This window comes from Carcharhinus amblyrhynchos, chromosome 6, assembly GCF_965287045.1.
Source record: "Carcharhinus amblyrhynchos chromosome 6, sCarAmb.v2.hapA, whole genome shotgun sequence".
Lineage (NCBI taxonomy): Eukaryota > Metazoa > Chordata > Chondrichthyes > Carcharhiniformes > Carcharhinidae > Carcharhinus > Carcharhinus amblyrhynchos.
The window spans coordinates 70361333-70377000 of record NC_137329.1 but is presented as its reverse complement, the minus strand read 5'-3'; the positions used below and the strand labels follow the sequence as shown (position 1 = coordinate 70377000).

Genomic DNA, 15668 nt, shown 5'->3' with positions numbered 1-15668 from the left:
CATGGAACCAATAGTTCCTCCTTCTGCAAAGGAAAATGGGGAGGCCGACATTGGCGACCGACTGTGTGTGGGAAAAGAGTCCACAGATGGTGATTTCGCCGAGGCCATTGTTGCCAGCGATGAACCAAAGGCTGGTTCCAGTTCCCAGGAAACAACCACCACTAGATTGTCATCCCCATGACAGATTGATCATGTCAGTGCTCTATGGATGTATGGATGGGCAAACAAAAGACAGAAATATATCATGTAAATGAACTGTGGGTTCATCGCAATATATTGGAAATTCTGCAAAAAAAGTTGTAATTTTATGTAAGTATTTTAGATTATGGTTGTTGTTATGGTAGATTGTTGTTTAGAGTGGAGGAGTGTGATGTACGTTGGGACCTAGCCACTTTAATGGAGCTGGTTAGCTGGGAGTAGGGTGTTTCCCTGGGAACTGTTCTAAGTGGGCAGTTGTCGCTTGGAATGTGGAGCGAGTAAGACCTGCAGTAGATAACTGTGTTCCCTGATATCTGGTGATGATGTGAATTCTTTGGGATACACCCCAGTAATAGAGAATTTAACACCACCCTATCCCATAACCCTTGATTCCTTTACTGAATAAAAATCTGTCTCTCAGCCTTGAACATATTTAATACAGCCCTCGGTTGTAATGAATCCCACAGATTCACTACTCTCTCAGAGAAGAAATTCCTCCTCAATCTCTGATTTTAATAGGCAACCCCTTACTCTGAGATTATTCCTCTGATCTTAGATTTTCCCACAAGGGTAAACAACTCTGCAGGCTACAAGCCAGAATGCAAAGGGGCTACTCTGTTTTACATTAACTAAGATGACTCATTAATATGGGAGAGTGAAGGGCATTGAGCATTTCTTATTATTATGTAAAGATAAATTGTGGAATGAATTATTACTGTTGTTCTGATGTAAAATAAGGTGACTTAGCAATTCAAATCAAGCTTTAAATCATTAACAGTTCATTTAATCAACCTTTAGAAAAAGTGACAAAATTCACATGACAGACATATCTACTCCAGACTACGGGCAGCATGTTGTTACAGCTCTTCCCCGTTTGCCCTCCAATAGAAGGAGTTATTGCAGAATGTGTCAGCCTCTGAGACTGCTTATAGGGTGATCTGATACCATAATACCTCAACCCAAACTGGTTACAGTTTCTGTGACACTGTACATCTTAAATTTCCCAGATGTGTGATTGAGTTTTTCTTATTCTCAGGACAGTGAGTCTTCCCAGAGACGGACGTGGTCTTCACAGAATCTTTCTTCCAAATGGTGCTTCCTTGACTGTAAGTAACTGCAGATGTGCAGCAAGGGCAATGAGTTTCTGCCTCCTTTTTCCTTATTCTTCTCAATCCATGAGCAAGATTAATGCCATCAAAGAGATCTCATTGTTCTACATTCATTATCGTGTAAATCAGTGGTGGGCAGCCTGTGGCCCAGAGATAACATGTGGCCCACATGGGTCCTCTGTCCAGCTCACAAGACATTTTGTTGACAATTGCCCATGTGTAGAGTTGCCACATTCTGCTGATTTCTCTCCGTGTAGTTGTTTTCCTATTAGAAGGACTGAAGTAATATGCATGTAATGCAAGGGCAAGAAAAGTGAGGCACATGCTGATTTCTCACAACACTGCATGAGAGCCATGCATCCAAATTGTAGGTATTTAGTTTGTTTTGATCATTTGAAGTTAGAATCATAAAATCCTACAGTGCAGAAGGAAGCCATTCAGATCATCAACTTGCACTTGCACCAACAACAATCCCACCCAGGCCCGATCCCCGTAACCCCACATATTTACCAGCTAATCCCTGAAACCCGCGCATCCCACGACAGTAAGGGGCAATTTAGCATGGCCAATGAACCTAACCTGCGCATCTTTGGACTGTGGGAGGAAACTGGAGCACCCGAAGGAAACCCACACAGACATGAGGAGAATGTGCAAAGTCCATTCAGACAGTGACCCGAGCCAGGAATCAAACCCAGGTCCCTGGAGCTGTGTGGCAGCAGTGCTAACCACTGCGCCATCATGCTGTCCAGTTGATGATAGTTCTATTAATATATAAATAGTTACGCTTTCTCTATAACTTATGAACTATTATAACTTATGAAATATTTGTTCTGTATTTTATGTGTTTAATCTTATTCATGGTTAGTGAACAAGCCAGATTTCAATCTTACAGCTCATTGAGATGAAGGGGGAGACCACTCCTGTGACCCACTCACTTGCCTCGGTTGCCCATCTGATTGAAATTGATGTGTTAGTATGACATCATTACGCAAACAAGCCTCCCATCCATTGACTGTCTACACTTCCCATTTCCTCGGCAAAGCAGCCAGCATAATTAAGGATCCCATGGACCCCGGACATTCTCTCTTCCACCCTCTTCCATTGGGAGAAAGATATAAAAGTCTGAGGTCACGTACAAAATGACTCAAGAACAAGTTCTTCCCTGCTGCCATCAGACTTCGGAGTGGATTTACCTCACGTTAAGTTGATCTTTCTCTACACCCTAGCTATGACTGAAACACGACTTTCTGCACTCTCTCCTTTCCTTCTCTATGAGCAGTATGCCTTGTCTGTATAGTGAATGAGAAACAATGTGCGAGAAACAATACTTCTCACTGTATCCCAATACATGTGACAATAATAAATAAAAGCAAAAACATCATCAACAAGGTGCCATGTTTATCTTCATACTATCATTGATGTTAACAACATTATCATATTTATTCTTTATTCACTGACCATGAAAGATAGGCAACAATATTTACCTGAGCTGAATATAATGACTGCCCAAATTGTCTTGGTTTTGAGTAACTTTCTCCACTGATGTACCCCTAAACAGTGAATATATTCAAAGGCTTAATGTAATGTTCAACACTAATCTGTTTGTACCTCAATAATTGAATACTAACAGTCAAAAAATGTGGCCAGAAATGGCTAAGCACCTTCTATTAATCTATTCTTGAACAATGTTCCACAAATACCATCCTGACCTTATACAAAACAAACACTGAAGTGAGTTTCAAACTCTATCTTGCATTCAAACTGCAGCAGACCCACAGAAAGCAGTGTGTGTTGACCACAACCGTCACTCCCAGCTGATGCACCAAACACTGATGTACCTGAAATCTACAAAGGGAGAAATACATCATGTGGCCAAAATGGCAAAGCAAGTACCCTGTGCGGCCTAATCCAAACTTGACTCCAGATGTCTAACGCTGCAGGCACATCACAGGCATCATAAAACAGGCAATGCTACAATTCCCCACTTAAAGGATAGGACATTGTACCCAAATGGACCAGCCAGATGCTGGTCAGACCTAGGGAATCCAGGTGGCGATCTGGGCTGGGCCTCAAGCCGAGCAGGCCAGAACATTTTTGAAACCCAGGGCAGGTACTCAGACTTCTTCTGGGCCCACTAAAAATATTCCAAGACCTTAGGATTGAATGAATGTTCCCCCAGACATCACTTCAGCAACTGCAGCCTTGGCAAGATCAGGACCCAAGAGAGAAATCACGACTTTCTGGGTCCCTTATATTCCTTCCGCCCTGAACTTTAATTATTGAGGATGTGGAGAGGAGAGGGAGGGAGGAATGATGTGAGTCTGGAGAGGTTATTAGACTGGGGAAATATTCTTGAAACGGGAGCTGTGGTATCTGCTGCAAAAGCCACAGGAGAGGGAAATGGCTATTTGGAGGTACTCTGACGCTGGAGGGAAGGGAGCTTTACAACCAGAGGTCAGACACTGGTGTCCTCACAATTCTGTCCCACCTTTAGCAGCAGCCAGATTGCTGTACCTTACCAGTCTTGTCCAGTCCTGGGACCAACTGAACCAGGAACATATTCCATTAGCTCAGTAATGTTTAGGGTAACTGATATAACCCAGTCTGATTTTGAGCAGCTCTTTCACAATCTCTCCATCATGCTTCATTGCTGCACAGCCGCCTCCCCTCCTCCCAAATCTTGATGGCTCCTGGTCCCTCATCCTGCACAATGTGACTGCAGCCAACTGTCAACCATGCCCATGAAGCACTCTTTACCTGACCAATCATTATCACCACAGATCACCAACCATAGTCCCATGATACATGATCCTCCTCTACTGCTGCCCAACAGGTAACCCATCACCACCAGTTGTCAACTGGCACCTAATAGTTGCCCACTATGTGAATCCATCATCACCAACCCCACCTGAATGCTGCCAACATTTGTCACTCTCCTGTGGAATTTTCTGTTTATCTCTTCAACTGTCTTCAGTAACATGAATCTGGTCCTCCTCGAGAATAGGCCCTAGTGTTTTGCATCTTGTGGGAACCCCACCACCGCCCCCCCCCAACCCCTAATCTTGAAGGATATTTGCTTGTGGGCCTGGAGTCACCAGACCCATGAGCTGTGGTGGGTGTCTGATTGGAGCCTAATAGAGGAGATGATCTTGGGACATTTGATCATGGTTCCAGAGCAGTCTGGTCAATGGGAGAGAGTTCCTGCGTGGGGGTGGGAGGGATGCAGGGTCTTGCTATCCTTGTCTACGAGGTTGGAGGTGGGGTGCGGCTGGATCCAACCCTTTCCAACACCTTTCAGCTGCTGCCTCTCCTGAGTGTTTAAACTAACAAAATTAAAAAACACAGCTTCATGAAATGTTTAAACTATAGAACCATCTCCAGGTAGCAACAACTCACAAAGGCTCTTTCAGTAGCAGCTTCCAAACCCATAACCATCACCATCTAAAAGGAAAAGGGCAGCAGACACATCAGCATCTCCTGGAGGTTCCCATTCAAGTCACTCACCACTCTGATTTGGAAATATATCAGCTGCTCCTTCACTATCGCGGGGTTAAAATCCTGGAATTCCATCCATAACACATTGTGTGTGTCCCTACACTGAAGGGTTGGGGGAGGACGGTGAGGTTTGGGTGATGGGGAATGCAGTATAACATTCAAATATACAGAAGACAACTATCTCTGAGAAAAGATCACTGCATAGTAGCTGGCCAGGCAATATAGTTCATGAGCGCAACCAACATTCTCTTGTGTGGGCAAATGATGTGTATTTGTTTTATTGGAGTGGGACTAAGAGAGTTTCTCTCACTGAGAGCTGGAATGGCCTCCCTTTATGCTGCAACCATTCTGTGGGATGGGATTTTCCAGGCATTCCTGCTGGTGGGATTTTCCACTCCTGTCAAAGGTGACCATAGCAATGCCCCGGCGGCAGGACAGACCAGCCACTCAAATCACCATAGACATTGATGGGACCAGAAGATCCCGTCTGCAGCCAATCGCGGGCCATCTCAGTCAATGGAAATTCCACGGGAGGGCCAGAAATTCCCGCCCTATGATCCTTTCATTAAATGGATCAATTAAATCACAAATGGGAAACAAGTTTGTTCGACATGTCTCCTATATTATTGGAGGTGATAACATTAAAGAATATACAATATTCAAGGCTATGAACATGTACCCTAATACTGTACATGACAATTTCACCCCCATCATCAGATCCTTTATTTGTTCGAAAAAAAATTCTAGCCAAAGTAATTTTGACAGCATAATGTATTTAACGGGAAAGAGTTCCCTTAGTTTATATGTTTTTGTTGTTTATTTTATTGATATTTCTTTGGTATCTGTTCTTTTTATGACTCTTGTTCTTTATTTGCTTGCTGTCTCTTTGGTCGCTGTATTTATCATTCTCTGGATGGTCTCAGTTAATTTTCAGTTAATTTTCTCAAATCAACGTCACTTATATCTCTGACACTCTGCTTCACATTCATTTTCCTTTCTATCTCTGCAGCAACATCTTTGGACCGGTTCTATCGCATTGACCGAGCCCAGGTAAGAGATGAGAATTAGCAGCGCCCCAAACACTGATACCTTACCCACCCAGCCCTCCCCCATAACCTGGGGGGCAGGTTAGAGTGGGGGGGGGAGGAAGGTGACAGACTGGCAACCTGTTTTATTTTATGCACCCCACCACCACCTTAAACGGGTTGGCAGCTGGGGGTGATTACATTCACTGTAGATGATTAACATACTGTGAGATTCCATGCATCTTGAGGCGGATACTATGTTAGGATCCCACATATATTTCTCGTAAAACATTCTGGCAGTTTTCTAGTAGTCTGGCTGAGTAAATTCTAACCCCATTCATTTTAGTGTAGCAAATGTGAAGTGCTGTTTGTAGCTAATTATTAATTAATTCTAGGATATAATTATCGATGAATATCAATAATTAAGTGAGTTTTAATGAACAATAGAATGTCAATAATGACTTAATAATTAAGTATACTATAAAAGATGAAAGGTGCATTTATTAATAATTGATTGTCGACAGTTAAAAGTATTTTAAGGTATGAACGTTTTATCTTTTCTCCTCAGGAACACCTCCACTTTGTGACAGAGGTTGCTCAAGACGAGCTCTTCATTTTGGACCCAGAGATAGTGGCCATACAGAAAGCTGGGACAGCCCCTGGAATGCCAGACTTGGTGGTGGAGCCATCCCCTGGGTATGTCCCCCAATCCTGTGGAAGTAATCTCCCACTTGTAATCTGTCTCTTCTTCCCAACTTTGTTTAGCTCCTCTGGTGTTCTGGGGTACTGCATCTCGGTGCCACTTTGCTCCTTTCCCAAGTGGTTATTTCTTTTGTCTGCCGGCTGAACATTTATAAGCTATTAGGCAATGGAAAGAATCAGAGCTGAACTCTACCTTGGCATCTTGATGGGCATCTTCTTTCAACAGCAAGAGCTGTTGCTAATTTCCACCTGCCTAACCTGCAAGGACTTTGAGGTCAGTTGTAAGACCCCACTCTAGTTTCAACTGATTCAACACAGACCAGGAATGAAATTTGGAAGTCTCTGGAGTGTATGGATCAGCCAGCCAATAACAAACTGAGCCATTGGGAATCTCTAGAGGAATTTGGGTGGGGGGTTGGGTGGGTGTGGCTGAGGATGAGAAGTCAGGGTTTACCACATTCAGGTAACAAACGTAAGCTCATACAGGCATGCACATCATACCCACACATATGTATACACGTACATAAACACATTTCATGCACACACTTACACACACTTACAGACATGCACAAGCATGTATTCACATACATACTGAAACATACACATTTATTTATACACACATGTTGTTAGTAATCTTTACACATTGAAAAGAAATTTTACTGTTATGAAAACAGGACATTATTCATGGGTTCAGCACGGAGCTGAGAGTGAATGGCAGGTACAGGCTAATTGTAAGTGAGCGGTCTACTGCAACATGTTACAAACATAACCTCAATTTGCTCTTTCACGTAGCTCTATTTTATCTATTCTCTTTGCCTTAAATACTCCATGTGGTAGCAGATTAAACATTCTCCAAAGTATGACATTTCTTTTGAATTCCCTATTGAGTGAGTATCTTATTTAATGGCCTCTAATTCTGGTCTCCCCTACAAATGGAAAAATCCTTGCTTGTCTACCCTTTCATAAGTTTTTCACTCAGAGGATGGTGGGTGAGTGGAATCGGCTGCCATCAGTGGTGGTGGAGGTGAACTCGTTGGGGTCTTTTAAGAGACTTCTGGATGAGTACATGGGATTTAATGGGATTGGGGGTTATAGGTAGGCCTGGTAGGTAGGGATATGATCAGCGCAACTTGTGGGCCGAAGGGCCTGTTTGTGCTGTAGTATTCTATATATTCTGTTCATAATATCATGTCTTTGGATAATGTCACTTCTCTCTTTTCAAGTCTGCTCCTCTAGAAATGAACCTCAAAGCTTTGTTTACCCCGATGACAAAGCCTTTTGAAAATCCAAATATATCACATCAACTTTACGATCCATGTCAGCCCTTTCTGCTACTTCTTCAAATAATTCAATAAAGGTGAATTCAAGCATGATAGTATTCCCTCTTGAAATCTATGCAGACTATCCTTGTTATGGTTTCTAGATGTTTTTCTGTCAAACCTTTCAGTAAAGAATCTATTATCCTTCCTATCAATCAAGTTGAGCTAATTATTCTATCGTTAAATTGTCATTTTGTAATATAGAACTTGAATGTTGCTGAAGAGACATGCTGTTGAATATTTTTCTTGCATTCATCAGGACAGGTTGCAAGAAACAGTAAAAGGAACACAGTTTATACTGCATGAGAAAGGTTTTCTGATGGATTGGCAGGACACAATGATGATCAAGTTATTATCTCATCATAATAATCCATCTCTAACTATGAGTCCATAACATGTATGACATGAGGCAAGAAATAACCCAGTAATGGAAAACTCTGGAAACCATAAATTAAATCACCTGCCTATGTCAAAACCGACTACATTCATCAAATGTCACTCCTTAAATTATTCATGATGTGGACTTCATTCACCTGATGAAGGAGCAGCACTCTGAAAGCTCATGATTCCAAATTTCCGGTGGGATTTTATGGCCTCGCTCAAGCAAGACTGGAAATCCTTGCCTCCCCCTGAGTCAACGGACGCTTCCGTTGTCCACCCTCACCTGCTGCAATTCCGTGATGGGCGAGGTGATAGAATTCCGGCGATTGACTCTCGTGAAACAATACTCCAGTTTGATTCAGCCTCAGAAGCCGAGCAAAGGGGAGGACCCAAGAGGAAATAAGATTTAGATATTATACTGAAATAAAAAATAAATTATTTTCCTATTTTAAGGAATACTGAGTTGTGGAACGGCTCCAGTAGCAAGTGGATAGCAAGTGACAGCTGTGAATCGGAGTCTGGGACACAGCACCAATGTGGAAGAGAGGCAGAAAGGGTGACTCATCAGAAACTCCGGTATGAATCCTTCACATTTAACACAGTGGGTCCTATTTTGATTCTAAGTGCTGGACGGAGTTGAAACAGATCCCACCACCACCACCACCACCACCTCACCCCACTATTTCCCACACTCTTGAACCCAACGCTATTCTCCACACTCTTGAACCCAACGCTATTCCCCACACTCTTGTCCTGATAACATTCCTCCCACTTCGGATTCCTGATGTTTCCCACAGTCACAACCCAGACCACATTCCTGACACTATTTATCCCAAAAAGCAATGCCAAACTCCAATCCCAACATTCCCAACCTCCAAACCCTGACAATATTCCTACCTGCCTGAAACTGTGAGGGGCATTGTACCTTTCTGTGCTCCTCCTGTTCCATATGAAACACTCGCATTGTAGCACCATTGAGCACTTAGTTCATCACCAGGGAAGAGATCTTATAGTCTTACTCGGCCCAAGGCTGGAAAATCTCATCAATCAACGGACATTTCTTTTGTCCGATTCTGTAGCAGGTGGGGCGGTTGAATTCCAGTGCACATGTCTGTGATATTTTCAAGGACTTTCAGATTATACTGAAATTATACTGAAATTTCAGATTATATCAGTATAAACAGATTAGTTGCACATTCCTGATTCCCATAAAACATTTTATTTTCTTCTCTCCTCAGGCCTCCCACGTCCTCCGAGGAAAAAGGTAATTCGTTCTGTTAATTTCTCTCAATAATCTCTTCGGAGGGGTTTCTGCTGCTGTTTCAGACAAGCTCAGCAACCTTAAAGACTTTCCCTGAGCTCTTCATAACAAATGTCTTTCATACTGAAGTATGCGCTTGTCTTCCCTAAACTCCTCATGATCAGCCCTTGCTAAGAACTGTCTTTTCCTAGGTTCCACATGGACAGAATGTGTCTGTCAAAAGGTCCACAACAAAGGCACTGTGAGCTGAGAGGAAACTCAGAAAGTACTTTGCTTTGTGTTATGTATGATGAGGCATAGCCCCTTCATGGGAATGGATCAGGTGACCCTGAGTGTGGCGTGAGAGGGCAATTATTGTTTGGAGCATGGAGCGAGTAAGACCTACAATAAATATCCATGTTCCCTGATGCCTCTCTGGAGTGAGTTCTTGAGGATACCCTTCAGGAGTAAAAAAAATTAACACTGGGTTGGGGCCTGTAGACTGCTGAATTAGCAGAAGCAAAGATTTCTGTCTGGGGCTGCTTTAAGACTTGTGAGTGCAAGACATCTGGAATACACTTCTATCCATTTCCCAGCTTTTAATATTTTAATTTTCTTTACAATCTAACTCCTCTACTTTTTTTTAAATTCATTTGTGGGACATGGGCATCACTGGCTGACCAGCATTTATTGCCATTCCTAATTGTCCCTGAGAAGGTGGTGATGAGCTATCTTCTTGAACCGCTGCTGTCCAAAATGCTATTAGGGAGGGAACCTCAGGGCTTTGACTCAGTGACTGCGAAGGAATGGCGATATATTTCCAAGTCAGAATGGTGAATGGCTTGGCGGGGAATTTGCACGTGGTGTTCCCATGTATCTGCTGCCCTTGTCCTTCTACATGGAAGTTGGCATGGGTTTGGAATGTGAATCTTAAGACCTGGGCTGGGATTCTCCCCCCAAAAATTCGAATTCACATAAAAACAGGAGTAACGCCCACTGATTTTTTTTAAAGCAGGATTTTCAAAATGAATCTCTCACACTCTGCGCATCACAGGGAGCCCTAGTGGGATTCACATTGAAAATCATGGAGTGGTGGTTATTCCAGCTGGAAAGGCCAGCAGCATAGTGTTGAGCGGGCTACTGCGCATGGGCTGATCTGTCATAGTGGTGGCACATGCACAGTAACCTTGCACTGCTGGCCTCCCAATTGCTGGCCAGCGCAGTGACCGCCCATGACTCAATCACAGGTCTCCCAGACCTCTCCAGGCCAGCCCCGACGCTCCCCCATCACCCCAGCCTGCCTTGATCTCCCCTGCTCTGGCCTCCACCCCTCTCCCTCCTCAGCAGTCCTGACCACACCTCCACCACCCTGCAGTCCCTCGTCCCCAGCACCCCCCTCCTGATGGCCATCTCTGATCAGCCCCTTTCCTTCCTCTGCCATGGATCCCTATGGCAGTGGGACACCCCTCTCTCCCCAGTACGCAGGGGGCATCCCCTCTCTTACTCCAATCACCTGAGAGGCCTTCATGGCCTTCCTTCCTTCACTCCAGCGGGGTTGGGCCGCCAGATCCTTGTTAGCAGTTATTGCTGGAGTGAAACATTCTTGGCGGGTTGGGTGGGGGCGCTGGTGGATGGTGGGAGGCTAGCCGGCCTGGAGACTTCAGTCCAGGGCCCACTACTAAAATTTAAAATGAAGATTTTAATATTCAAATCAGCTGTGCGCCGATTTCCAGAGCTGACGACACCATAAATTTGAGGTGTGGAGGCCATGGCGCCCAGTGGGCAGCCTGCTAAACAGCCTCTGCTGATGTCTCCTGGCCCACTGCACTGCTTGAGCAGTGCAGCAGGTTGGGAGAATCAGGGCCCACCACCCCCCAGGACATCCAACCTCAGCAATCTGCTGACCACTTCCTGAACAAAATGATGGCCACAGAATTTTTTTAGCAAATAGTAATGATTTTGTAATAAAATACATTCCTGGGATGTGCTGGTCACTGCCAAAACCCTCATTAGCTTCTTATCTAATTGCCTTTGACAAAGTAGTGGTGAACAGCTTTCTCGAACCACTGCTGACTATGTGGTGATGTCAGTACACCACCGCACTGTTTGGTATGGAGTTCTAGGATTTTAACCCAGTGATGATAAAAGAACAGTGATATATTTCTAAGTCAGTATTGAGTTACTTGGAGCAGTAATTAGAGGTGCTGCATTCCCATACATCTGCTACCTGTTTTGTTCTTGATGGTAGTATTGTAGGTTTGGGAGGTGCTGTCAAGGAAGCCTTAACAATGTGCTGCAGCACATCTTATAGATAATACTATGGTTGGGACAGATCCCAAGTGATCATCATAACTGAATGATTGTTAAACATGAAACTCACTATCCCACTGAACAGCTGCCAATCCAAAACTGACAGAGTGGCTCATTCCTCTACTGTTTCAACCATCCTCAGCCAACAAGCTCACTGATAGATACTTTCGTAACATCAGCTTTTAACTGCAGTGGTTCTGTCAGCAAAAGACATTTTACAAAGAATAAAGAAAATTACAGCACAGTAACAGGCCCTTCGGCCTCTAAGCCTGCACTGACCATGCTGACCAATTGAACTAAAACCCCCTACCCTTCCAGGGACCATATCCTTCCATTCCATCCTATTCACGTATTCGTCCAGACACCCCTTAGAAATCACTATCGAATCTGCTTCCACTACCTCCTCCAACAGCGAATTCCAGGCACCCACTACCCTTTGTGTAAAAAAAACCTGCCTTATACATCTCCTTTAAACCTTGCCCCTCATACCTTAAACCTGTGCCCCCTATTAATTGATTCTTCCACACTGGGAAAAAGCTTCTGACTATCCACTCTGTCTATGTCCTCATAATCTCGTAGACTTCTATCAGGTTGGCCCCTCAACCTCCATTGTTCCTGTGTGAGAACAAAACAAGTTTCTCCAACCTCTCCTCATAGCTAATGCCCTCCATACCAGGCAACGTCCTGGTAAATCTTTTCTGTACCCTCTCCAAAGCTTCCACATCCTTCTGGTAGTGTGGTGACTAGAATTGAACTATATTCCAAGTACAGTCTAACTAAGGTTCTACAAAGCTACAACATGAATTGCCAATTTTTAAACTCAATTCCCTGGCTAATGAAGGCAAGCTCGTCATATGCCTTCTTGACTACCTTCTCCACCTGCACTGTCACTTTCAGTGACCTGTGTACATGTATACCCAGATTCCTCTACCTATCAATATTCTTAAGGGTTCTGTCATTTACTGTATATTTCCTATCTTTATTAGATCTTCCAAAATGCATCATCTCACATTTTTACAGATAAAACGCCACCTGACATCTTTCTGCCCAAGTCTCCAACCGATCTACGTCCTGTCACGTCCTCTGATGGTCCTCATCGCTATCTGCAAATCCACCAACCTTTGCATCATCCATAAACTTACTAATCAAACCAATTACATTTTCCTTCAAATCATTTATATATATCTTAGAAACATCCCAGCACTGATCCCTGAAGAATGGCACTTGTCACAGCCTTCCATTCAGAAATGTATCCTTCGATTGCTATCCTCTGTTTTCCATCTGTATCCATCTTGCCAGCTCACCTCTGACCCCATGCGACTTCAGCTTCTATATCAGTCTGCTATGAAGGACCTTGTCAAAGGCCTTACTGAAGTCCGTGTAGACAATATCCACTACCCTACCTTCAATTATCTCCATCACGTCCTCGAAAAACTCGATCAAGCTAGTGGGACATGATCTCCCCTTCACAAAAACATGTTGCCTCTTGCTAATGTGTCCACGTATTTCCAAGAGGGAGTAAATCCTATCTTGCAGAATCCTCTCCAATAATTTTCCTTCCACTGATGCAAGGCTCACCAGCCTGTAATTACCTGGATTATCCTTGCTACCCTTTTTAAATAAAGGAACAACATTGGCTAACCTCCAATCCTCAGGGCCCTCTCCTGCAACCAGTAAGGATATAAAGATTTCTCTCAAGGCCCTAGCAATTTCCTCCCTTGCCTCTCTCAGTATTCTGGGGTGTATTCCATCAGGCTCTGGGGCCATGTCTACCTTAATGTTTCTCAAGACTCCCAATATCTCCTTTTTGCTCTCACATGACTCAAACTATCTACACGTCCTACATTTATATAAGTATAAAAAGCCTTGGGATTCTCATTTATCCTGCTGGCCAATGACTTTTCGTGACCCCTTTTAGCCCTCCTTACTCCTTGCTTAAGATTTATTCTATTTGCCTTGTATTCCACACTTGCTTCACCTGTTGCCAGCCTCCAATCCTTGACAAATACTTCCTTTCTCTATTTGACTAAGCTCACAGTATCTCTCATTATCCAAGATTCCCGAAACTTGCCATACTTATCCTTCATCCTGACAGCAATGTGCCGGGGCTGATTTCCTATCAACTTACACTTGAAAGCCTCCTACATGTCAGATGTTGATATGCCCTCAAACATCTGTTCCAATCTACATTTCAGTTCCTGCCTAATATTGTTGTAATTAGCCTTCCCCCAGTTTAGCACCTTCACTTGAGGACTACACTTATCTTTATCCATCAGTACCTTAAAACTTACTGAATTGTGGTCAGCGTTCCTGAACTGCTCCCTTACTGATGACAACCACTTGGTCAGGCTCATTCCCCAATACCAGATCCAGTACAGCCATATCCCTAGTTGGACTATCTACATACTGTTTCAAGAAGCCCTCCTAGATGCTCCTTTCAAACTCTGCTCCATAGCACTAACTGAGTCCCAGTCAATATAGGGGAAGTTCAAATCTTCCACCACAGCAACCCTGTTACTTTAACACCTTGCCAAAATCTGCCTACATATCTGTTCTCTTATCTCCTGCTGGCTGTTGAATGGCTTATAGTAAACCCCTAACACTGTGACTACACCGTTCCTGTTCCTGAGCTCTACCCATGTTACCTCACTGTATGAGCTCTCTGAGGTGTCCTCCTGCAGTACAACTGTGATATTCTCCTTAACTAGTAGTGCAACTCCCCCACCCCTTTGACATCCCCCTCTATCCCACCTGAAACATCCGTATTCTGGAACGTTAAGCTGCCAATCCTGTCCTTCCCTTAACCAATTCTCTGTAATAGCAACAACGTTACAGTTCCGAGTACTAATCCAAGCTCTAAGTTCGTCTGCCTTACCTGTTACACTTCTTGCATTGAAACAATTGCATTTCAGTACACCAGACCCTCTTTCATTAGTAAGAATACCTTGCCTGCTCTTCCTCTGGATCTTACTCTGTAGTCCCCCTTCAGTTAATTCATCTTTGCTTTGGTTACCCCACCCTCCTGCCATTTTGTGTCATGCAGGTTAAGCATATCAAGAATTTTGCATCTATTTAGAATACACATCATACTTGTAAAAAGGTTCTGGTTATCTTTCTCTTGGTCTCCTGTTACTTTTCTTATCCCTATTTCGACTTTGCTAATTCATCCAAATTTTCTGCCAACTGGAATCCTTATAGAAATTATGTAAAAGAAGTTATTTATTAGTCTCAAGTAAGTCTTATATTAACACTGCACTACAGTCACTGTGAAACTCCCCTTGTTGCCACAATCCAATGGCAATTCGGGTCAATGCAACTAATGAGCATGACTTTCAGACTGTGGGAGGAAACCGGAGCACCCAGAGGGAACCCGTGCAGACACAGGGAGAATGTGCAAACTCCACAAAAACAGTGACCCAAGCTGGGAATTGAACCTGGGTCCCTGGCACTGTGAGGCAGCTGTGCTAACCACTGTGCCGCCCTCCTTCTTAACTGTCCATTCCCTAATATTCTGTTTGGAAACAAGGTAGAGAGGAAGAAGTCTTAATGAAAATTTTAAGACTACATTTTGATCTTTAGCGCTTATAGTTTTTCAAAGGATGTTATTAACCAGCACTGGATAGGCAGGTGTTTTAAACAGCTGATTAGGTAGTACATTATGTTCTCTTTTGTGTTTAACATGTTGGCCCTTGTCTTTCTTTCAGAACTTCTTCATTCAGTCCTAGAGGGTGATCTACAGAAGGTAATGGAGCAGACTGGAATTTGGGCAAATTATACATTACTGGGTGCTATACATTCTTATTGTCCTTTGCTTGTCAGATTGGTAATAATCACACTTTAAGCTTGGTGAAATCAGAACCCTTTATGCTTAACTTACCATGCTGCTTTG

The 15668-nt window shown here is 43.5% G+C and overlaps 1 protein-coding gene across 1 annotated transcript in view; it reads left to right on the top strand.

Annotated features, from left to right (window-relative positions):
- Positions 1–15668, top strand: part of dgki (diacylglycerol kinase, iota) — a 265844-nt gene that overhangs the window by 125497 nt on the left and 124679 nt on the right. The window contains exons 21-26 of the mRNA XM_080191667.1: positions 1235–1304; positions 5812–5852; positions 6396–6523; positions 8683–8805; positions 9468–9493; positions 15484–15521. Of these exons, the coding sequence (XP_080047793.1) occupies positions 1235–1304; positions 5812–5852; positions 6396–6523; positions 8683–8805; positions 9468–9493; positions 15484–15521 (426 nt within the window). The remainder of the gene's footprint in view (positions 1–1234; positions 1305–5811; positions 5853–6395; positions 6524–8682; positions 8806–9467; positions 9494–15483; positions 15522–15668) is intronic.